The 25544-nt window shown below is 45.9% G+C and overlaps 1 protein-coding gene across 2 annotated transcripts in view; it reads left to right on the top strand.

The window, feature by feature from the left end:
* CREBBP (CREB binding protein) overlaps positions 1–25544 on the top strand; it is a 134724-nt gene that overhangs the window by 53429 nt on the left and 55751 nt on the right. For both annotated transcript variants that reach the window (XM_006874875.1, XM_006874874.1), the window contains exon 3: positions 12532–12708. In XM_006874875.1, coding sequence (XP_006874937.1) covers positions 12532–12708 — 177 coding nt within the window. The remainder of the gene's footprint in view (positions 1–12531; positions 12709–25544) is intronic.

Below are 25544 nucleotides of genomic sequence, written 5' to 3'. Positions count from 1 at the left end.
CAAGGCTGTGAAATTTTGCAGGAGCAGAATACCTCGTCTTTTTTCTGTAGAGCAACTGGTAAACTCGAACTGCAGACTTTGTGTTTGCGGTCCAGTGTTTATTCTACAGCGTATATCCCCTTTGAAGAGATGTAAACAGTGCATGTGGCAGAATATCAGAAACAAGGGTTTGGTGTCATTTTTCCAGGAAAGGTAGCCCCATGCGACAGTAGAACTGTGTCAGTGGGTTTTCTATAGGCAGTAACCTCACAGGAGCAGCGACTTAAATGATTTGTGCCACCGAAAACACACGCCCATTGTTCTATAGGACAGAATGGAAACACGCCTTAGGGTTGCTGAGAGTGTAATCTGAGTGAGAGCAGACTGCCTCACTCTTGTGGAGTGGCTGATGGGTTTGAACCACCAACCTGCCAGCTAGCAGCCCAGCACTTAACCCAACATTGCACCACCAGTGCTCACTGACAAATTGGGGTTTCCTCCGTCCTGATAGCTTAGTGGATCACGAGTTGGACTGCTAGCTGCAAGGCCGGCAGCTCGAACCTACCAGTCACTCTGCAGAAGAAAGATGAGGCTTTCTTCTCCCATAAAGATGTCCAGTCTCAGAAACCCTCTCCAGGTTGCTATGGGATGGAACCGAGTCAGCAGCACACAACTACCACCACCAGTTGCCATCTTTGCTGTGAGACTTTGGTAAAATGCATCCTGCCTGTATGAATGTGCCGTTTTCTTGTTTGCAGGTGGCAGAGTGAGACCAAGTGTTGAGAGCTCTCACTCTGAACAGCCCCTGATTAGGGTGATGAATTGAATGTTGATGACAGGTTCTTGTCAGGAAGTGCAAATATTTATCAGTGGATTCTAATCGCAAGGCCGGAGTTCCATGTGTATCCATGTGTGCATAGTATCACACAGTGTAGAATCAGAACACAGCACTTGAGTTTGTACCTTCTCAAACATGGCACATGGTCTGAAGTAATGGGATTGCTGTGGTTGCTTTGTTATTTACCAAGAGGAAACGTCGTGCCCTCAGTAATGAGCTGCATTCTTCACTTACTGTCTTTCTGCCAAGTATATGAAGGATGAACTGGGCTACAAGCCATGTTAAGTACTTTCTAGAACAAGGCAAGAGATAGCTAACACTGGGAAATGCAAGCCTCACATATAAATATATATATAATGTCAGTGTCGTGGAGGTTATTAGGGAAGTGAACGTGGTTTTCTGGATTAGAAATACCTGGATGTAGCGGTTCCCCAGTCAGGAACACCACCTCTTCTCTGTCATACTGCAGACATGTCATACCTGTCCTCTGCCCTGCTGGAGCGCCTATAGTTTGTCTGTAAATGCCCAAAAGGCTGTTGGTTCTGACTCATGACGACCCTATAGAACAGAGTAACTGTTGTTCTATAGGATTCCCAAGGCTGTTATCCTTACTGGCGGAGATGGTCTCATCTTTTACCTGGGGAATGGCTGGTGGGTTTGAACCGCTGACCTTTCAGTTAGCCAAGTGCTTAACCACTTCACCACTAGATTTCCTTCCATTGTTGCATGTGTGTGATATCCTGCAGTTCCTGACTTTGCTAATTGTTACTGTTTGGATGCAGTGTCTTCTTAGGGATTGTAGAAAATCTGTCAGGTTGAGAGAACCGAGTCTGATGTCAGTTAATAGCTTTCTCTGCTGTTTTTGGGAATTGATCGTAAATTGCCTTGGACGGCACAGTGCTTGGTGATTCCTAGCAGGTTGTCCCATGTGCTGTCAGCTTGAAGTCTTAAGCCAGAAGTCATAGCAGCCTGTGTGCCTGGCATTCGGGCATGCGTGATTTCAGTGATCAGTGGCCAGACTGACCAGATGCAGGGGCAGAGGGGACCAAGGAAAATTTAGCAAAAGAAAAAAATAGCTCACTTCATGGAGTCATTTCCAACTCATAATGCCTGTATAGGTCAGAGCAGACTGCTCATTAGGGTTTCCAAACTGTCAATCTTTACGTGAGCCAACAACAGCCTCATTGTTCTCCCAAAGAGCAGCTGGTGGGTTTGAACCATTGACCTTGTGGTTAGCAGCCCAACACCTGAGCTCTGAGTCTGCACCACCAGAGTTCTTTAGGGAGAGTCATATGGTGCTTTTTCTCCCCGAACACCTGGCACATGTGGTAGGACAGGAAGCATCCTGCAGGGGTGTCAGGATCCGGCTCCACTGCGGGCGAAACGTGCTGAGGTGGGAGTGGCTGGAAGACAGGGCTTGGGTACAGTTGTCAGAATCTGATGAGAGGGCCATAGCATCTTCCTTTCCTGTCCATCCATGAGAATGATGCTCTTCTAGACAGTGCTCACCTGGTGAGGCATCACAGTGTATGCCTTCTGTCCGCTCACTCCCCGCCACACGATTGGTCATAGCACCAAATTCTTGTGACTATTCAGACTCTTTGGATTGACTGCTCCAGACCCCTTCCTGAGGTGAGGTGTCTTACCATGTCTTCATTAGTGACATTAGTTGACCCTGTGCACATTAACTAGTCTGCCTCCCGGGACAAGAGCCTGTCTTTCCCTCTTCGGATTCCATGTGGGGTCAGTGTACGTGTCACCTGTTCATGGTGGCCTGTGTCTGTCACCTTACTGTGGGAACATGACCCTGTGTACTGTACATGTCACCACCCACCTGCTGTGCCCCTCTCTTGGCAGATGCGACACCTCTCTCATGGCTCATCAGCCTTTCCCACGTCTACTGTCCCAAAGAGAAGAACACAGCTACTCCCAGCTAAGGGTGTGGTGCTGTGGGTTAGTGCACTGGATTGCAAGGTCTGTTTAAACTGTGAAGTTGGTGGTTCAAGCTCTCTAGGCGCTCCTTGGAAACCCCATAGAGGGTTGCTGTAAGTTGGAACCTACTCAAGGTCACTTAACAGCAACAACAACAAGGTAGAGCTAGGAGCCAGAGAGGTATTGGAGCTGCTCACTATCTCTTTGTCTGGAGGAACCTGCTCCCTAAATCAATATAAGTTTCCAGTGACAAGTGCATACTCTTGGGGTGAAATAAATTTAAGTAAATTCCTTGTGATTCAATCACTTCCTGGTTGCTCTCCAAAGTCAGGTGCCAGATAGATTGGGATGAAGCAGTATCTCACTGTCTGAACTATGAATTGAATAGTTTAGAGAGACCGTGGGGTAGATTGTCCGTTTGTTGTACCAGAGCCAACCATGTGCTCTCTGAGGAGGTAAATGGAAGCCTCTAGAGCTCTGTGTGTGTGTGACTTGTATTCTGGCTGGATTTGGACTGTGTTTGTGTTTCTCCTCACCACCACCCCCTTCCAGTCTTTTTTTTTTTTTTTACAAATAAGGATGCTAGATGTCTGAGCCTTGTTCAGGCTCCTTTCTGGTCCTGTGTATATAATACATTAGAGCACAGTGTGACAACTTACAGCTGTGTTATAACCAGGACGAATTTGACTTAAATTGCCAACCAGGAGTAATCGTTGATGGTCATTATCGATTTGATTTGCCCAATTTTACTCAGAGTCTGATAGCTGAAGTACAACTGTACAGTTAGACAGTGGGCAGTCAAGATTGGTTGAAAACTGTTTTTAAAACAACCCCCCATGAAAAGATAGCTCTGTGTGTAGAGAATTTGAGTCGTATGGAAAGTGCAAAAAAATAAAAGTCAGCGGTAACCCTTCCACCCAGAGTTACCGTTGTTAACATTTGGGCCTTTTTCCTTTTTTTCTGTCTATGTTGATGAGATTGTATGTTGTTGTTTCAACTGAATTTACAAGGAACATCTTCCCTTGTCAGTAATGAGTGAATGTAGTAAAAGAACCATTTTGGTTTTACTGACATCACCCCCACTTTATGTTGAAAGCGCTTTTATGTCTGCTTTACTGGCTACTGTAAGGATCCCCACGGTAGCATCGCCAAGATGAAGCCACTGCAATGTCCAACCCCTGGTGTTCCGGGAGCTCAGCCCGCATATGAACCACGTTGGGTGGGTGGGGGGCCTTGGAACCGTCAGATCATTGGATTTCAGTATCTGGGGGTTAAATATCACCTGTGACAAGCCCAGGGCTGCCTGCAGGCTAGGTGTGGGACTCCTTGCTTAGAGGGTGCAGTGCACTGAAGCCTCACTGTGGTCAGTACCACACCACGGTGGGCTGGCCTGTCTAGTGGTGGTGACCTACTGAGACATGCCAGCATGGCTAGAATTGTATGAGTCCCCAAACCCGTGGCCAGTGTCCCTCTGCTACATTTCTCTCCAAGTCACATTCTGGTCACTGTTTCTTGAAAGACATGTCATCAGAATGAAATACCACAAGAGTCGCTGAAGACTTTTTACCACTCCCAGATGAGTTTCGTTGGTACAAGCGGCATGTTCAAGGTTGGGACTGATGTGTTAAGGCACGGAGGCCCTGTCTCCAGGTGTGCTCCCAGTGGCCACAGGCTGTTTGTCGCTGGCCTCGTGGTGAGTCGAGTGTTCCTTGGAGTTCTTTATGTGCCAAGTCAAAGGGCTGGAGGGATTCCAAGAGCCAAGCGGGTGATAGCAGACAACTGAATGCAGTGATGTGTTTCCCTGAAAACGGCTTTTCTTGGCTTTCTTCCAGCGATGGTCAGTTGCCAAAAGAAACTGCTTTTGGCTTTACACATGATATGGCCATCGTCTGGGTTAGCTCTGGTTTTGTATGTCGTTGAAAGGGAGGACTGATTTCTGGCTCTTAAGGTATTTGGCAAAACAATTTTGTTCTGGCACACTTAGTTGTGTCTTTTTACACACCGCTTGTGAATGTGTGGTTTTAAGTGTGTAGCAGCAGGTGACGGACAGCTTGACAAACGTCAACTTAGAAGAGGTAAGCCACATGAGACAGAGCGTGTGTCCCTGGGCGATGGGTGGTGTCGCTCATTGGCGTGTTCTTTCTTGTTCACTTCTCCTATGTTTTAATTTACAATTCAGCCCAGCAAACTTGGGTTACAGTGTTTTGATCGTATCTCTTTATCACTTATGATAGATTTTAAGTGTGAAGTGATTCTTTTATTGCTTTTGGAGCTGTGAAATAATCCAGAGTAAAAACAGGTCATATTTTGATTTACTAGGACACTGTGTAAATAAGTGTGTGTGTAAAGTATTTTTGATAGCTGCTAGTTGTGCAACATTGTTTTCATCGTGAGTTTTTTTAACTCTTTGAAAGCATGGTCTCATAATCAAGTACTCTAGCTTGACCTGCTCCGATCATCATCCTATGCGTTTGGCCCACTCGCCATCACTTGTCTTCTAAAAATGTTCATTTCTTTTATTGTTATTATTTCAAGTATGATGAGGACAGAAATGATATCTAGTAAATTCCCCCCAAAACCAAACTCCTATTATGATTTGGGAGGGGGGAGGCGCATTGTTGTCCAATCTAACGCCATGTATGTCATAGTGTGCACCATAGGCTTTTGAATGACTGGTTTTTTTTTTCCAGAAGTGATTCACCAGGTTTTTCTTTCTAGATGATTCTAATGGACTCTCACCTGTAACCCCTTCTGGTAATGATTAGCAGCCAAGCGTGTTAACCATTTGCACCACCCAAAGACTCCAGTATGGTAGCCGACACTTACAGTACTTCCTCCACACTGCTCAGTCTTCTGAGTGCTTTGTGTATATCAGTTTTACTCCCATACCAACCCTAAGAGTTCTTCTGTCCATTTTACAGATGATAAGACTGTGGCATAGGGAGGTTTAAGTAAATTGCCAGCAAGTGGCATAGCCATCTCTGAGACAGGTAAAAATCCTGAGTCCACACACTTTCCTTCTGAGTAAAGTCATACTTACATATGACTGCCTTTCAAGAAAGGTTTATTTACCAAAACAGACAGTAGGCCATATTTGGTCTGTATACACTAATCGCTGGTCGTTGTGAACAGAGCCCATGCCCCCTTCACCTGCCTGTGTCCACCGAACAGATGCCATACGGGTGTGAGGTCGCTGTGCATGGAGGATACACAGCTTTGAGGTGACAAGCCTTGTGGGCACAGAGCAGGGACACTAGAGTGGGAGCAGGGAGGGCCTCTCAGCCTTTTCTCCCTGATTGGGTGTGGTCTTAGAGCTTCCTGGGCCACCATTGCCTCCTCCCAGTGCTAGGTTTTAATCAGATAATCTAAGACTCTTCTGGCTGGAAATTCTAACTTGTACACTTGTCACTACAAGCAACGACTTGATGACACCCTGTTGTATTTCCTCTCTGCCAAGGACAGGCCTCTTCTGGTGGTCTTGCTGCATGCTACCACATCAAGGTGTGCGGGAGGTGGTGCAGCAGTGTCCCCCAGACCACACCTGTCATTACTACCCAATTACAAATCACATACGCTACAAGACTCTATGTTGTTTTTGTTACAGCCGGTGTTTTTGTGGTCCCAGATTTTATCAGGTTTGCTGGTGGTTTGGCTATAATAATTGTGGCAAGTAGTACGTGTGAACCTGTATCAATGACTTTTTGAGAATGAAGTAGTAATTAAAGGAAAAGAAGGAAAAATAAAAAGCTTCTCACAGTTACTAATAATGATGTAACTAGAAATATTATAATTCAGTGAAGAAAGAGTTTACAAAACAATTTTATAGTTAGTATTCATATAATCGAAGAAATATGACATACATGTTCTTCACAACTACATTTATCACATTCTATGATTAAAATTCTCCAACACCATGACTCAAATGCATCAGTTCTTTTACAGTCTTCCTTATTCACTCTCCAGCTTTCACATCCATATGAGGTTACTGAAAATACCATGGCTTGATTAAGGCGCACCTTAGTCCTCCTCAACACTTTAAAAAGGTGTTGTGCAGCAGATTTGCCTAATGTAATACGTCGTTTGATTTCTTGACTGAGTTGCAGTGTTAGAGGAGAATATTGAAAGTGCCACGGACTGCCAAAAGAACCAATAGATCTGTTTTGGAAGAAGTGGTGCAGCCAGAGTGCTCCTTGGAGGCCAGAATGGCCAAACTTCGTCTCTCATACTTCAGACATAGTGTCAGGAGGGACCAGTCACTGGAGAAGGATATCATGTTTGATAAGGTGGAGGGACAGAGGAAAAGAGGAAGACCCCCAATGAGATGGACTGGCCAAGTGGCAGCATCGATGGACTCAAGCGTGGCAACAGTAGTGAGGTTGGCCCAGGATCGGGCAGTGTTTTGTTCTGCTGTGCATAAGGTCGCTATGAGTCGGTACCGACTCGATGGCACCTAACAACAACAATAATGATTAAAATTGATAATAAACATTACTAGGAATTCTGGCTGGTTTGGTATATGAGGAGGTCCATGGGGGTGGGGTGTGACATCAATCCTAGTGACTCCACAGGGGGATCTGCTGAAGAGCTTTTGGAAAACAAGTGTCGATTAATCTCATCAGAGTCACATCAAAGTCAGTGTCTGTTAGCACATAGAACCTTTCTGAAACCTTTCTGAAGGCCTGGGCAGCTCCGCGGGAAGTTGGAAGTAGATGCATGTTTCCCGCTGTACTCCTAGGGCCCCTGCACAGCTCCCTTCTTCCCTGTCATTCCTGATGGGCCTGCCAGATGGGTGGCATGTCCCATTGTGCTCTTAGCTACTATAATGAGTGGCTGTGCCCTCTGTGAGTGTGTTTCGGGAGGATGTATGGAGACTAGACTCATTTGGAGTTTGTTGTGATGATGGTTACCCCAAGTGGTGGGCACCTTGGAACAGGAAGATGTGGGGCTGGTGTGAAGTTCGGGGAGCATGCCTGTCCCACATCTGCAACAGCAGGGGCCCCACAAGGAGGGAGTTTCTGTCCCCGAGCTAGGGCAGTGGTTCTTAGTCCACGAGGTATCTTAGGGCCCTTGGTGATGAACCTTCTCCCAAAACCCACTATGCAGAGTTTTGCATGTGTTCCTGAGTGCTAGGTGTGCTAGCCTCAGACTCCAAGTAGTGCCTGTGCATAGGGGGGTGAGGGGGGCAGGGAGGACTGTGAATAAGGGGAGAGGAGCTACTTGCAAAGGAAGAAGTTCTGTGTCGTCTTCTCCTGCAGAGGAGTGAGGAACTGGATACTTGGCGTATTAGCTTTGTAGAAACTGTTGATCAGCTCTGCATCCCTGCCATGTGGTGTACTTCCATTTTGACATCAATGTTGTTTCCCTGAACGTGCCCTCACGGGGTCCTTCCTAAGATGAGGATCAGGTGAGCTGGGTGAGCAGTGACGCTCTTTTCCTGGACAGGGTTCTGGAGGGACTCCTCTGTCAGCAGCCCAGCCCCCGCTTTCTCACCACTGTGTACATGGCTGTCCTCTCTGAAACCACACGGAGGAATTCGCAGGCAGTGACAGAAGTGACCCCCGGAGGCTGATGGATTGTGATTTCAGCATACTGTGGGGAGCTCAGGTCAGGGCATGGGTTGGGTCATGTGCCAGAGCCAAGGGTTTGTTGGCTAGCTGAGCTTAGTGCAAAGCAGACTGGTTCATGGCCCAGACTGGACCCCTGGATGGGCTACAGCCAGACACACACCCACCATCCATCATCCTGTGACCCCCCTCCGCCTTGCTGCCTGTGCGCTCATCCTGCCATTGGAGAGGCTCAGAAGATAGAGAATTGCTCCTGCTGCTCCCCTCTAGCCGTGGTGCCCCTTCTGTGATTGCCTTCCTCCTTGGGCTGTGAGGCTCGGTGGTCTCCTACAGCGTTCACCCATCTGAGTCGTTCCACAGCCACTAATTGAAGCCCCCAACCCAGAGGAGACAGACATTCCTGGAGGACCAAGAATTTGATGACAGATTTGTGTCCAAGAGAGACCCCGGCTGGAACATCCGCAGGACCGTGCACACCGCCTGTGCACTGGCAGGGTGTGGAATCGTTCGCTCACCCCCCACTCACCACGTCAGGTTTAAGAGCTTCTGACTGTTGGCTTCCACACTTGATTCGGTCCTGTAGGACTCTGTGGGCATGGTTTGAGGTTTTTGACCTGATTTCCTTATGAGAGTTCATGCTTTAGAGGTGTAGTGTACTAAGGTATCAGGGCAGTGTGTGTGTTGGGGGGTACACAGGGACCACAGCTGACTCATCTTCATCCCTCAGTGAGATGAGAGACAGACACACAGACCCCAGGTTCTCAAGGACAGAGGGATGCCACTGATGATGAGGATGCTGTCTCACTGGAGAGCTTTAAGTTTCTCTTGTGCATAGAGTGATAGTTCACATGGGAGAACATCAGTTTTACACTCATTGTTTCATTGCAGTGATTACAGTCTCCTCTGTGCCTCATCATTCAACAGTATTTGCTTCCATTCCTTCTGTTTTTTGTTTTTGTTTTTGTTGGGGCATGGGGGTGGTTATACACAAAAACACTCAGGAATATATAATCATTTAAACAACCAAAGGGGACATTCTGCAAGCGTGCCTCCTGGCCGCCAGCACACAGCCTTTCTCTTTCCATCAATGTAGAGTCCTCAGTTGCTGTCTCTCTCCATGTCCTCATCTATGGTATTGCTGCTTCTTTGGATAGGGTCCCACATTCCGCTCCTGCTCTTCTCCCTTGATGGTACTAGGGTCCTCTGTTCCTGGGCTGTAAGAATAACTGTCCCCCTTTTTTTGTTACAAAACTTCTGCCTTTACAGTTGTGACAGTTGCAGTTAGTCATGACAACAGTTACTATTGAATTATCAGAATCTTACTCTCTTCACCAGGCCCATCTAGACAAGATGAAAACTATTCAGTGGGAATTCTCCCTTCCCTCACAAACTCAGAAACTAAACTCCCTCTTGAAAAGTTGTAAGCTAATCACTTTGTGCCTTTATAGCCCCCTCATTTTAGGTAGCCAATGTCTCTTAAGTTGCTCATCCCTATCAACCCTGTATACAGCGGGGATTGGATTGATGCTTGATGTGAAGACTTCTTCCCTCTCAGTTGGTATTTTGAGCTACAACATCCATAAGTAGTGGTCAAGTTCATCAAATTGTAGCAACTTACACTTGTTTTCCTTTATCAAAAATTTTTTTAAATCTTCCTTTAGATGAGTTCCGATCATCAAGCTTTCGAGGCTAGGTCAGATGAGTACTATCTACATGTGTGGGCGTTCCTGTGCATCTCCCCTCACGTCATATCAGCTGGATGCTTCACTCTCAATTCTAGCCCCCCATGACTAAGTCCTTGTCTGTGGGCTCAGGAGTCCCCAGGTCTCACCACACTTCTGACCAACCTCTTCTGTCCCTCATCTCCAGGTCGAGTGACCATCTACTTCTGTAAAGACTTTCTGCCTTGGAACCCATAGGGAACAGTTTTCTGCCCTGTAGGGTCACTCTGAGTTGAAATCTATTTGATGGCAGTGGGTTTGGATTTGGATTTTGTACACTTTTCCTGGTTTCTGAAATTGAAAAGTTAAGTGCTTAAAGAGGCTCTGTTTGGAAGACTAGAGTAAAAGGGGATTTTAACAAGTTGGATGTGGCAGATAATCAATATTCCATAGGGTTTTTTGTTCACATTATATACATTTCACTGCCAACTAAAGCATTACTTCATTTTGCTCTGTTCTGCTTTTTAAGTTTTAGTGAACAAATTATGTGGTAGTCTCTGTCTAGTAGTCTTAAACCAAGTCCTGATTAAACAGCAATCGAAAACAAGCCGTGGTGCCTGACCGCCCATCAGCAGCCTGGATTTGGCTTATTGTTTTCCTCGAAGGCTTAGGGGTGGGGGCTTCAAGACCCTCCCTCCTATGTCCCACATGATTTCTGACTACCTTGGTCTCACCTCGTCAGAACTGAGAACTTATCCAGGCAGTGTCCTTCTCTTCTTGGGTAGCAGAGAGAGGAAGGGATGAGAAACCTTTCATTTTCCTGACAAAATCTCCCTAAGCAGCCGAGAGAGAGACTCAACCAGGCAGACTCAGCTTCCATCTTCACCGGGACAGGTCTGGTGTCCATGGAGACTCCTGGGGTTCTCCTGGTGGTTCGCTTTTGAAGTGGGGGCAACTGACTCTGATGTCAGGCATGGGAGATCATTTCATGTACACATTACACCCTGCTTCACAAGAAAATCAATGGCATTCAGAAACTTCCAGAATGCCATTGATTTTCTTGTGAAGGTGGGAAAGCTCTGTGATACCTAGAAAGTTGTGTGCACCTGAGGCTTGATGCATAGGAGGTACTCTGGAGACACTGGGGGACTGGGATGAAGGGATGGTGGTGGGATCATATGTGCCTTCTGACACATTTGACTCTGAAAAGAGAAATGTGAAGTGATGTGTAGAAAAAGGAAACATGAGCATGTCTAGTCTCCAGACCCTCCCTCGGGCCCACTAAGAAGTGTTGGGGGGCAGTCTGAGTCTGTCAGAAACCAAACTCAGGGAGAAGTCAGTGTGAGGAATTCATATGGTGGAATGCTTTCTGAAAATATGAACCTGCTGCCTCTGTTCTGAGCTTCAAGGTAGCAGTCGAAAGGACCAAGCGGAGTACAAGAAATGGCCCTGGTAATAAAACATTACTGTACTAGCTCACATTCATTAGTAGTGGCTTTGGGAGGATTTTGTGTTTTAATTTATTCAAGTAAAGTACATAGGGCAAAAAAAATGGCAGCTAGAATGCATTCACTTTTCAAAAAGGTAAGCAAAGTTAGCTGCTGGGGCTTCATGAAAAGCCACTGTCTGTGAAATACGTAGAACTGGGGGCCATCTTGGGGTTTTATGCTGACATTGCAGCAGCAAAAGGGGAGCTACTGTTGTGTGTCTTATGCATTGGTTTGTGTTTAACGTAGAGCTTTAGAGTTGAAAGAACGTACTCCATCCTGGACGTGCGTAGGCTGAAGTGGCCGTCACCACATGGAGGCTGTGGGGAGAATCCCTCAAAGGTCTTCCCTGTGAGGGCCCCTTCCTTCCAGCTTTCAAACAGCAAGCAAACTGGGACCCCAAAAAAAGAGAGCAAGGCTGGGCAGTAGATGGAAGGTTACAACTCTATGAAGACACAGGCGGATGGCAGATCCCCATTCTCCTATCTCTCCCTCCGTCTACAGTATCAACACATGCTAGAGTCTCTCCATTGATGTCCCTACCCAGGCCATCACCCCTGTCTCATCAGATTATTTTAAAGCAAGCCTCAGACATTGTATCATTTTTATCTCTAGCTATGTCTCCTATACAGTTTAAACTGCTGGAATCGTGGTTCAAAGTGTGTAGGAAACCTAGAACACTACCAGCTACTTACCGAGTAGTTCAGGACTAAACTCAAGGGTCTCCCCTGGCAAGCCTTTCTCTCCCGTTCCCTGACGTTTCTTAACGTCTCCTAATAAATCAGACATTTTTTTGTTGGTCCTATTGGTTATAACATGAGAGCTCGTCTTTTAGGACAGTGTTGAGAATGATGGGATCGGGGTAGCTGTTCCGTCTTCAGCCTTCAGTGTGGCCCCCTCTGAAGAGGCTGTTCTCGTCACACTCCCATTGGGAACCCTGATTACAACAAGCCTTCTGTTTATCTTGGAATTGAGGGGTTTATTGGAAGTGAGGCATTTTGCTCTGTGAGTTGTACCCCTTTTCTGTGTGGTCTCATTGCAGAGGCTGATGTCCCCTCTTTGTATTTCAGATGGCACTGACTGGTAACACGAGTCCCTTTGGACAGCCCTTCAGTCAGACAGGAGGGCAGCAGATGGGCGCCGCTGGCCTCAGCCCCCAGTTATCCAACAAGCAGAGCATGGTCAGCAGTTTGCCTCCCTTCCCCACGGACATCAAGAATGCTTCAGTCACCAATGTGCCAAACATGGTAAGTCGCCCATGGCCATCAGTGCTAGGGATTCCTGAGGGGGCTTTGGCATGTGGGTTTATCTTGCTGTCTGAAGACCTGTAACACCTGTCGTTGTTGTTGTTAAGTGCCGTCGAGTCGGTTCTGACCCATAGCGACCCTGTACAGGGTTTCCGAGGGTGTAAATCCTTACGGGAGTAGAAAGCCTCATCTTTCTCCCGCGGTGCGGCTGGTAGTTTCGAACCGCTGACCTTAAGGTTTGCAGCCCGATTCGTAACCACTAAACTACATTGGGCACCAGGAAAATACCCCACATTTCTTCTCCCCATGCTCACTCTGAACAAGACATTTCTACATTTTCGGTGATGAGCTGAAAGTCGGCGGGGTAGCAAGGCAGTTACGCCACTCCTCCTGAAAGGACCCTGTGTGTGAGTCACCGTGCCTGTCTGTCCACTTCTCCTCCTTGGCTCTGTAGTGGAGCAAGAGAAGCAGGAACCTGGCTTGTCTTCCTTCTGCTTCTTGGTGACGAACTCCCTTCTCTCTGAGCTCTGCTCTCAGTCTTTGCTGCTGCTGCTCCACAGCTGGCGGGAACTTCCAGGGCCGTGTGTTCTGGAAAGAGGTTTCTGATGCCCTTCAGCTGAGTCCTGAGTCAGGGGTCTCTCTAGGACCGTTGACATTTAGGGCCATATCATTGTCTGTGTGTGTGTTAGAGCAGGGGAGGAGGCTGTCTTGAGCACTGTAGTTTAGCGGCCTGGAGCCACTCAGCTGCACCTCCTCCTAGGATCCATGTGTGCTCCATGTAGGTGTGCAGCAGGTCCCTGTGGAGGGACAGCCTTTGGTCCCCCCTCAAACACTTAACCAGCCAACGCATTCTGAGGGCGCCTGGTTCTGTGAGGGGCTAGCCCCGAGGCATCATCAGGAGTTCCTACTGGAAGTGTGCCTCTCCCTCCACCCAAGATCCTGAATCAACACCTCAGTTTAAGGAGATTCTTACCTATATCTGTAAGACTGGGGCGGGAGTGGGGAAGCCTATGAAAATGTAGGTGCTGGGGTGGAAAGGCACTTTCGAAAAGCAGGGGATCAGACCAGAATGAGTGAACCTGCTCTTTGAGAGACTTTACAATGTGCCCATATTACTGATGAGGAAACGGAGGCTCTGAGAGGCTTTGGTTTGTTCTAGGGTGAGTAGGTTTCTGTCTGTCGAGCCCACTGCTGTTTTTCAAGATGTGCTGATAGTGTGTTTCCCAGCTCGAATCCAGCGGATGCATACTTGTGCAGACCATGAAGTGTCTTCTGTCAGCCTTGAATTTTCTGAATTTGATCTGTATGTACTCTTGAAACAGATTGCATCGTGAGGGAAAGCAGTTAGAGAAAATCGTGGTCGTTTTCACAGAAAGAAAGATTTAACATGCCGGCAGTTTTATTCTGTGTGCATGTGTGCATGTGTGTCTGTGTATGTCGGCTTTTCCTTGTACCCCTCCTCTGTGATCTTTGGAAGCTCACCTAGGTTTGGTGAATTCCTCTGTTCAGATGTTGGCCTGGAGCTGCCTTACCAGGTTTAACTCTTGGTGGGTTCGAGTGTGGCCCGAATGCCCTCACATTCTCCTCTCCTGGCTTCCAGGACATTCATTCCCTGTGTAAACAGGGAAGGGGCAGTAGTCACTCATTGGAATTATTTGTCAAGTGCCTCTGGGTGCTCAAGGGCTGGACCGGGCACCAGGTGTACAGATGTGAGTGACCCAGAGCTAGTGCCTCTTTGATGACGTTGCCAGTGGGGGAGTGGGAAATTCTAGTTGCAGAGTGCACACTGCCCCAGAGGCTCTAACAGATGGCTGTTGTTGGAGTGAACAGAGAGGCCTTCCTAGATGGAGCGTAAAGAAGCACACTGTGGAAGAGGGCATTGAGGACAAGTGTGAGGAGCAGAAAAGAAGCCCGAGACTGTATAGGCTGTATATGAACAAATTGGTATGGTGAGGGACTGGCAGCAGCCCAGCAGGAAGGATGAGGGTGCTGGAGTGGGGTGAGGTGAGCACTTGTTTAGCGGCATACAAGAGCCCCTCGGTGAAGATGGTGAGGGCCTGCAGGAAAGTGGCCTGTGGAAATAGGCTTGAGGGACCCAGAGTCCGTGCCCTGGCCTGGCCTCAGTGGGGACGGGTTCTGTTAGAGTAGACGTGTAGGTGGAGCCAGCAGCCTGGCGGGCATCAGAACAGTTTCTTGAGCTGGAGGGGACAGACTTCTCAGGGAGGCACGTGGTGATTCCCCTTTAATTATGTTTCCTCGTTAGCTGCCTGCACGGGTCCAAGTGGAGATGTCGAGAGAGGTGGGCATCCAGGCAGGACTGCCACTGCCCATGGGGCCTCCAGTGAGCACATTAGGGTGAAAGTGTGGACAGGGATGGAGTTGGTGAGGGGAAAGCTGGAGGGGAGGAGACCGACAAAGCAGAGAGCATCTGAGAGAGGAGGACTCTGGGTAGGGCACACTGGTGAGACAAGGGCGCAGAGTGCTGTCACTTGTGCAGGAGAGTCTCAGGGAAGGGCCAGCTCCCTGTGGCCCCTGGGAGTCCCCCCCACTGCTCCGGCCACTCTTGTCCGTGAGCCCATTATGCTGGGTGCTGGCACCCCACTTTTTGGATGTAGGATATGGGGCCCCCTCTATCCTAGAGAGCCTATGTCTGCCCACTAAATGTTCAGAAGGAACTACCACACATTTTCATCGATTTTCTGAAGCAGCTATCTTGTTGCAGTGCTCTCTTTGGCCATGTTATTTTACTTGATGCAACGTTAAGCTTTGATTTATATTTTGCCTTATTTTTATTGTATTTCATGATTCCAAGACTCACTTTTTTTCACATTGTAGCTTCCTGGAAGCCAGGATGTGTTTTCAGATCCATCGAGTAGTTCTGAGAAATGCCGTGTGGGTTGGGTCTGATTTGCCTACAAATTATGTGACTAGGAGTGACCTGCCTGTGTGTCTTTTCACACTGTTTCCAGAGCAGCTAACACAGATGGAACAATGTCGTTACAGCCATGTTGAGAAAGGGAAGGGGCCCTGGTGGTTCTGTGGGTTAAACACTCGGATACTTAGTGAAAGGTCAGTGGTTACAATCCACAAGCCATACCGTGGGTGAAACATGTGGCAGTCTGCTTTCATAAAGATTGACAACCTTGGGGTCCTTATGGGAGCAGTCTGTCTGTACGGTCGCAGGGAGTCAGAATTGCCTGTCCTATAGGCAGGGAGCTAGGTGTCTGGGTTTGCTTGATGAGGGAATAGGCATGGGCCAGATGAGTTTAGATCGGCGTTGTGAGGACTGAAGCAGAGTTCCTAATGGACCAACTGAAAGAGCCCGGGGGTTGCACACATGGAACAGGAAGCTATAGAGGCTAGGCAAATGGGTTGTTCCGCACGAGAACTCCTGGTGGGGATTGAGGCTGGCTATGGGCTCCTCTGTTGGGGTAGGACTTCTGCCCTCTTCACCTGAGTCCCTCATGTCCCCACCCAGAAGGGACGGTCAGCTCAGCTTGGACTTGTCTGGTCCTTGTGGACCTTCGGGACAGGGTTGGTGTTGTTTTTGCACAGAATGTTGTGGAGAAGGAGGACATGGCTTAAACTTGTCTGAGGATGTTTAGGGACCAGCAGGGCCTTAATGGCAGGTCCTCCCAAACCGTCTCTTGTGAGTGTTGTTTAGATAGAAAATAAGGATGTGCAATTATTACCTGTTCGAGAAAAACTGTATGAGGAGACCTCACTGTACTTGAGGTTGTAAGGCAGGTATGTCCCCATGAGTGGTGATATAGCGGCAGGGCTTTGGACTGGGCCTGGGCAGCTGGTGGCCCTCATTTCATGGGAGGTGGTGAGCAGAGCTGCTGAGAAACGGTGCACTCAGGGTGGGTTGCAGAGGTGTCCTGGGATAGTGATGCTGCTCACGTTCGGGTAGTGGGCCATCGCATTGCATCCTTCTGTGCCTGCATCAGAGTGACTTGGGGCTCTGGGCCACCCGGCCCTCTTGACATAGACTCTTGTTCGCAAGGGGGAGGAATCATGTTTTGGTGGCCCACTGGTTTGCTGCTAACTTAAAAGTCGGCAGTTCCAATCATTCAGCCATTCCATAGGAGAATCCCTATGGGACAATTCTCCTGTTTCCTGTAGAGGTGCTTTGAGTTGGATTTGACTAGATGGCAGTTGTGGGGTGGGGGTGGGGGGGTTTAGGTTATAATTTGTGAAACTTTAGAGTTTTTTTTCTTTCCCAGTCTTCCAGTTTTTCCCACCGGAGTGCCTGGAGGACAGTTCCCAGTGAACTCCCACTTAGATGGGCAGTGGTTCATCCTTCTGGTACCTGCAGCCCTCCTCTGGTGGTTGTGATGGCCAGAAAGGTTTGTCAGGGCCCCCTGCCAGCGGAAACAGCCGTCCCACAGTGCAGGGAACTGGCCTACTTGATTGGTCTTCGGTCCTCTTAAGACTTCACAAGACTGCACTACACTCTTTCCTACCCCCGATTGGTCTTATTCTGTCACAGACTCTGGTCATCATGGAATTGCTTTCCTGGGCTCAGTGAACCTGGTGTCCCTCCCTTTCTGTCATGTCTGACAGGCTCCTCGAATCACGAGCCTCTGTTTCCTTCCCATGACAGTCGTACCCTGACTACTTCTACTTGCCAAGTAAAATTTAACAGAGTAGCAGTCTCCTGTTTCCCCGGCTTCCCTGTGTCAGGACTTGGGGGTGGGTGGGGGGGTGCTTACACAGTACATGTGGGAGGGACGAGTGAATGGTTTCAAACTGTTGATAGCAGATTCTGTATGTATTCACTCCAATTATGCATGGTGTCTCAGTGATTGAACTGGAAAATGTGAGGAAGCTGTGGACGTAAGCATTGCTCCATAATGGGTAGTAATTCATATGTTACCCCATCTTGCTGTCTCCCCCTCCGTCTTCTAAAGATCTCTGAGAAAATGTTTGCGAGGCTTTACCACAATTACCTAGTCCGAATTTCTCAATGGTAGCTTTCACTATTCGCATTTAACCCTTTTGGGGGGAGTGGGTCGTGGATAACAATAAATATGAAGTGGGGGAACCCTAGTGTAAACACAAACTATAATACGTGCTGTGCTATAATGCGGTCGGACATACCGGGGCGTTTCTGAGATGTGACTGAGTGGTAAAGAAATCAGGAAACAGCACATTCACTGGATCTGTGTGGAGACGGTCACAGCGAGCAGTAAGGGAAAGAAGAAACAAGGTCACCGTCTCTGAAGAGTGATAAAGTGCATCAGGCTTTTCCTCTCCCACAATCATCTGAAATGGCCCATTGTGGACTAAAGTGCTTCTGACTCAAGCCATGGTGTTCAAATGCCCTCCTGTGCATATGAAAGGAAGACCAAGGAAGAATTATGGTGTTAGTGAAGACTATTGAAAGTCCCATGGACTGCCAGAAGAATGAACAAATCTGTGTTAGAAGTCAGGGTGGCCAGACTTTGTGTCGCATACTTTGGACATGTTAGCAGGAGGAACCAATCCTTGGAGAAGGAAGGACATCATGCTTAGTAAAGTAGAGCGTTGTTGTTATTAAATGCCGTCAAGTTGGTTCCGACCCACAGCAACCCGGTATAGGAGCATTCTGGCTGTACTTCCAACACAGATTTGTTCATTTGTTCAAGGAGTAGCTGGTGAGCTTGAACCGCCAACCTTGCAGTTCAAACAACTTTGCAGTCTGATGCATTAACCCACAGCGCCACACCAGGACTCTTTAAGTACAGGGTGGTGGTGGTGGTGATTGTGTGCCGTGGAGTCGGTTCCAACTCATAGCGACTCTGTATTGGGTTTCTAAGGCTATAAATCTTTATGGGAGCAGAAAGCCTCATCTTTCTCCTGCAGAACAGCTGGTAGTTTAGAACTCCTGACCTTGTGGTTTATAGCTCAATTCGTAACCACTATGCTACAGCACAAAAGAGTGAGCCCCTGAAGGAGATGGATTGACACAGTAGCTGTGACAGTGGACGGAAACATACCAATATGATAGTTCTGGGCCCCGCAGTGTTTCCTTCTGTTGTACTTGAGGTGGTTATGAGTTGGAACCCACTAAACTGTGTTTAACAATAAATACCAGCATTTGCTCTGAACCAGTTTGTCAGATGACTGATTTTCCAGTGTGTCAAAAACTGACTGTAATCTGTATTCTTAATATTCTTGTAGCACCTTCTGCCTCTTGAGCTTCTTTGTTACGTGTGTATCAGTACCCTGAGGGGGAAGAATCCTTTGTGTCCTGGACACCACTCCCACCCTCCCGTAGGTAGCTTGGAGCAGGGCAGAGAGCACACTGTGTGTACGTCTGGTTATGAGTAGCAGGGTAGATAGGAAAGTGGGGTGGGGACTGACTTCTCAAAACCTGTGTGCCCGTGCCACAAGCCTTGGAGGAAAAAGACACGGGGGAGTCTCTCAGAAACAGGGAGATTACAGAGGACAGGTGTGATTGCATTTATTTTGCTTCACTTTAGTGCACCCCACAGAGACTGCATTTTTTTTTTTTTTAACAAATTGAAGATTTGTGGCAAATCTGTCGGTGACACTTTTCCCACCATAAACTCACCTCTTGTTTTTCCATCACACTTAAATAGTTCGCACTTTTTTCTCCTGTTTTTGTTTCTCCTGACTAGAACAGACCATCAATTGCTCACATGCAAGTTTAGGCTGAAGCTGAAAAAATTAAAACAAGTCCACGAGAGCCAAAATAAGACCTCAAACATATCCTACCTGTATTTAGAAATGAGCTCAAGAACACATTTGATACATTAGACTCTATGACTTAATACCAGAAGAGTTGTGGGATGACACAAGAACATCATACAGGAAGAAAGCAAAAGATTACTAAGAAAGAAGGAAAAGACCAAAATGGATGTCAGAAGAGCCTGAAACTTGCTCTCAAGTGTAGAGGTGCTAAAGCAAATGGAAGAACTGAGGAGGTAAAAAAGCCGAACAGAAAATTTCAAAGGTCAGCTTGAGAAGACAGAATCAAGTATTATAAGGAAATATACAAAGACTTGGAGTTAGAAAACCAAAAGGGAAGGACACGCTCAGCATTTCTAAAACTGAGGGAACTGAAGAAAAAAATTCAAGCTTCAACTTGGAATATTGAAGGGTTCTATGAGCAAAATATTTTGGCTTTCATGGACTTGTTTGCATTTTCTTTGGCTCAGCCTGAATTTGCATATGAGCAATTTTGATGGTCTGTTCCACAATTTGCCCCTGGCCTTGTTTGGGCTGGAGACATGGAACTTTTCCATTGTCTCTTTCCACGAATGTAGTCAATTTGATTTCTGTGTATTCCATCTGGTATACATCTTTTATGCTGTTTAAAAAAAAGGTATTTGCAGTGAAGAATTCATTGGTCTTGCAAAAATTCTATCCTGCGATAATCCAGCATTGTTTGTTACCAAGGCTGTATTTGCTAACCACTGATCTTTCCTCTTTATTTCCAACCTTTGCATTCCAATCACCTATAATGATCAATACATCTTGATTGCATGTGTGATCAGTTTCAGACTGAAGAAGGTGGTAGAATTCTTCAATTTCATCATTACTGGCTTTAGTGATTGGTGTATAAATTTAAATAATACCAGTGGTATTAACTGGTCTTCCTTGTAGGTGGATGAATGTTTGTCCTATCACAGACAGCCCTGTACTTCATGACTGTTCTATTTGATGATGAATGTGACGCCATTCCTCTTCAATTTGTCATTCCCAGCATAGTAAACCATGTGATTGTCAGATCCAAATGGCTAATACCAGTCCATTTGAGCTCACTGATGCCTAGCATATCAATGTTTATACGTTCCATTTCATTTTTGACAATTTCCAGTTTTCCTAGATTCATACTTCATACTTCCATATTTCTATTATTACTGGGTTTTTACAATTGTGTGGATCATGACAAGCTGTGGACAACATTGCACGAAGTATGAGTTTTCCAAAACACTTAATTGTGCTCATGAGGAATCTGTGCATGGGCCAAGAGGCAGTTGTTCGAACAGAACGTGGGAACACTGAGTGGTTTAAAATTAAGAAAGGTGTGCGACAGTTGTATTCTTTCACCATACTTACTCAACTTATATATTGAGCATATAATCCAAGAAGCTGGGTTATATGAAGAAAAATGTGGCATCAGGATTGGAGGAAGACTCATTAACAGTCTGCGATGTGCAGATGTTACAACCTTGCTTGCTGCAAGTGAAGAGGAATTAAAATACTTACTGATGAAGATCAAAGAGCACAGCCTTTGGTATGGATTGCATCTCAATGTAAAGAAAACAAAAATCCTCACCACTGGACCAGTAAACAACATTCTTAGCAACAGTGAAAAGATTGAAGTTGTCAAGGACTTCATTCTTCTTGGATCAACTATCAACACTTACGGAAGCAGCAGTCAAGAAATCAAAGGACGTTTTGCATTAGGCAAATCTGCTGCACAAAACCTTTTTAAAGTGTTGAAGAACAAAGATGTCAGCTTGAGGACTAAGGTGTGTCTGACCCAAGCCCCATGGTATTTTCAGTAACCTCATATGCATGTGAAAGCTGGATAGTGAATAAGGAAGACCGTAGAAGAATTGATGCTTTGGGGTTATAGTGTTGGTGGAGAATATTGAAAGTGCCATGGGCTGTCAAAAGAACCAACAGATTTGTTGGAAGAAGTACAGCCAGAGTGTTCCTTGGAGGCCAGGATGGCCAAATTTCGTCTCTCATATTTCGGACATATTGTCAGGAGGGACCAGTTGCTGGAGAAGGATATCGTGTTTGGTTAGGTGGAGGGGCAGAGAAAAAGAGGAAGACCCCCAGAGAGATGAATTGGCAGAGTGGCAGCATCAATGGGCTGAAGCATGAAAATAGTTGTGAGGTAGGCCCAGGACTGGGCTATGTTTTGTTCTGTTGTGCGTAGGGTCGCTATGAGTCGGTACTGACTTGATGGCACCTAACAACAACAGCTATTTCTCTTCATTTTGAGTTATGCACTCAGATGCACACCAAGGCACTGAAGACTGAAGATGAGAAGAGTTGTGTGATGACACCAACATCATACAGAAAGAAAGCAAAAAAAGGTCATTGAGAAGGAAAAGAACAAAATGGATGTCAGAAGAGACTCTGAACTTGCTCACCAGTGTAGAGATGCTAAAGCAAATGGAAAATGTGAGGAGGTACATGAGCTGAAGAGAAAATTCTAAAGGTCAGCTCAAGAAGACAAAGTCAAATATAACAAAATGTGCAAAGACTTGGAGTTCGAAAACCAAAAGGGAAGAACTTGCTCAGCATTTCTCAGGCTGAGAAAACTGAAGAAAAAATTCAAACCTCGATTTGCGATATTGAAGGATTCTATGGGCAAAATACTGAGTCATGAAGAATGCATTAGAAGAAGATGGAAAGAATACACAGAATTACTGTACCAAAAAGAAATGGTTGATGTTAAACCATTTCAAGAAGTGTAGCATATGATCAAGAGCTAATGATCCTGAAGGAAGAAGTCCAAGGTGCGTTGAAGGCATTGACAAAGAACCATGTACTGGGAATTGATGGCATATAGATTGAAATCTTTAAACAAAGTGGTGTGTGGTACTAGAGGCACTCACTCATCTATGCCCATAAATTTGGAAGACAGCTACCTGGCCAACTGACTGGAAGAGATCAATATTTTTGCCCATTGTAAACAGAGGTGACCCAATGTAATGTGAAAATCATCGGACAGTATCACTGATACTCCATGCTAGGACAGTTTTTATTAAGGTATAAAGAACCGGCTACAATTATACATTTACAGAGAACTTAGCCGGTTTCAGAAGAGGATGCAGAATGAAAGGATATCATTGCTGACATCAAATGGATCTTGGCTGAAGCAGAGAATAACAGAAAGATGTGTACTTATGCTTTATTGACTATGCAAGGATCATGACAAACTATGGACAATATTGCGAAGTATGAGTATTCTGGAACACTTAATTGTGCTCATGAGGAACCTGTACATAGACCACGAAGCAGTTGTAGAATAGAACAAGGGAACACTGAATGGTTTAAAATTAGGAGAGTTATGCGCCAGAATTGTATTCTTTCCCCATACTTAATGAATAATCTGAGAAGCTGGATTATATGAAAAAAAATGTAACATTAGGATTGGAGGATATATATGCTATATATGCAGATGATGCAACCTTTCTTGCTGAAAGTGAAAAGGACTTAAAATACTTACTGATGAAGATCAAAGACTGTAGCCTTTAATGTGGATTGCACCTCAATATAAAGAAAACAAAAATCCTCACCATTAGGCCAGTAAATTAACATCTTGATAAATGGGGTAAAGATTGATGTTGTCAAAACTTACTTTGCTTGAGTGTACTATCAACACTCATGGAAGGAAGCAGCAGTCAAGAAATCAAATGGCGAGAGGGAGAGGGGCTGTGTGCTGATTGCGGGGGGAGGGGGTGGCAAGGCTTGTAGTGTATCAACCTTTGGATGGTTGATGCATGGAGGGGATTGTAACCATAGCAATGAAATGATATATTATAGGATGAATGTAAAACTAATGTTCTCACATAATTCACAATAAAACATTAAGAAAAAAAAATCAAATGGCATCTTATATTAGGCAAATCTGCTGCACATCTTTAAAGTGTTCAAGAGCAAAGATGTCAGTTTGAGGACTAAGATGTGTCTGAGTCAAGTCGTGGTATTTTCCGTAGCCTCATATGCATGTGAAATTTGGACAATGAATGAGGAAGACTGTAAAAGAATTGATGCACTTGAATTATTGTATTGAAGAAGAATATTGAAAGTACCATGAATTGCCCGAAGAACAAGCAAACCTGTAGTGGTCAGTATAGCCAAGAATGCTTCTTGGAAGCTGGAAGCGAGACTTTACCTCTCATACTTTGAGCATTTTATCAGGATGGGCCAGTCTTTGGAGAAGGACATCATGCTTGGTAAAGTGGAGGCTCAGTGAAAAAGAAGGAAGACCCCAATGAGATGGAGTGGCACAGTGACAGCAACAGTGGGCGTCCGTGTAACAGTGATTGTGGGGATGTCGCAGGACCGGGCAGTGTTTTGTTCTATTGTGCATAGGATTGCTAGGAGTCAAAACCACCTGAATGACACCTAACAATAATGAAGATACGGGTTCTTAATCCACTGTCTCCTGTGGCCTCTGACTCATGGCCACCCTGTAGGGCAGGATAGCACTCTACCGGACGGTTTCCAAGGCTGTTGATGAAAGCAGATGGCCTCACAGTTCTCCCATGGAGCGCTTGGTATACTGAAGCCCCACTGTCCTTTTAGTTCACAACTGGGCACTTAACCTCTCTGCCACCTGGGCTCCTAAGTTGTATGCTTGCTGGTGGAGTGCAGGCAAGGTCAGGTGCACCTTAGCCCTCAAGCTGATTCTCTCTGCATTTTGAACACTTTGAAGAGTCTTTTTGCAGCAGATTTGCCTAATGCAGTGTTTGTGGTTCTGACTCATAACCATCCTATATAGGGGTTTCTAAGACTGTAAATCTTTACAATGCCACGTCATTCTCCTGCGGAGCTACTGGTAGAGTCCAGCTGGTGACCTTGTGGTTAGCAGCCCAGTTCATAATCCACTGTGCTACCAGGGCTCCTGTTTCTTTGCTCATCGTGTTATTTATTCCTCCAGTTGTGAGGCTTTTCGTTTTCTTTACATTGAGGTGTAGTTTAAACTGTAGGCTGTGGTCTTTGATCTTCGTCAGTAAGTGTTACAAGCACTCTTCGCTTCAGTATCCCTCTTAATGGTTTCTGAATGGTATCTTTCATTATTAGGAAGAATGAAAGTTTTTACGTTCATAGAAATACACTTAGTTCTTTAGTTTCTGTGCTTCCTGGTGCCTCTGTGTCAGATTCTAACAGAACATTCAAAATGCAATCCACAACCGCCGTGCTCTGCACCCACAACCCACAACTCCAGGCCTGCCTGCCCTCTCCTGGGACAGAGGGAGTAATCGCGCTTAGGGGATGATATGCCGTCTTTTGTTGGCTTCCAATACGTGTCTTCTTAGTTTGTAGTTTGCCTTTTCAGTTTGTTCCCAGAAGGATTGTCTTATTTCCTCAGAGCCCTCGCACTCGTCTTTCCCTGCATCAGAAGCATCAGGGGCTTATTTTTTCTTAAGTGTGTTCCGATTATTCTCATAGAGAAAGTACACGTGTGTTTATTTACAAAAATTTGGAAAAAGTAAAAACTTAAACATGATTGGGCATCCTTGATGCTTCTAAAACTATAAATGCCCCAGATTTACCCCAGACTGTGAATCTCGGGAAGAGAGGGAAGCTGTGTTTTGTTCACAGGTGTTACTGGTGATTAGCTCCCAGTGGTTTTGAATAAGGCCTGTACACATGCACGTATTACAGAAATACCGCCGTGTTCTTGTGTTAACCTTCACAGTTTTATTTTCATAGCTATTGCTTCCATGTTTTCTACTGATTTTCACTTTTCCATAAATTTCCTCCTAGAGTGAGATCGTTTTCAGCCCTAAAAAGAGTAGAACGTATTTTAAAACATTCAAAAAGTTCTTGGGAAAAAATCTATTATTTTTTAATTACACTTTTCCATGAACTTTTTGAAGCCCTTTGCCTATAGAGAACTATGGTCTAGTCTTACACAAGGGTGTTTCTAATTAAGCAAAGCTAATTTGACATCGAAATTTAAAGAGACAGTATAGACATAAAACCAAACGGCCACCACTCGTCTGTCTCTCGTGCTGTGGTGGTTTGAGTTGCTGTGATTCTGAGGGCTATGCCACTGGTGTTTTAAATAACCAGCAGGGTCACCCATGGTGGAAAGGTTTCAGATGAGCTATAAAACAAAGACAGACAAGGAA

This window comes from Chrysochloris asiatica, unplaced genomic scaffold, assembly GCF_000296735.1.
Source record: "Chrysochloris asiatica unplaced genomic scaffold, ChrAsi1.0 scaffold00305, whole genome shotgun sequence".
In the NCBI taxonomy this organism is placed as follows: Eukaryota; Metazoa; Chordata; class Mammalia; order Afrosoricida; family Chrysochloridae; genus Chrysochloris; species Chrysochloris asiatica.
This window is presented reverse-complemented; position numbering and strand designations above follow the sequence as displayed.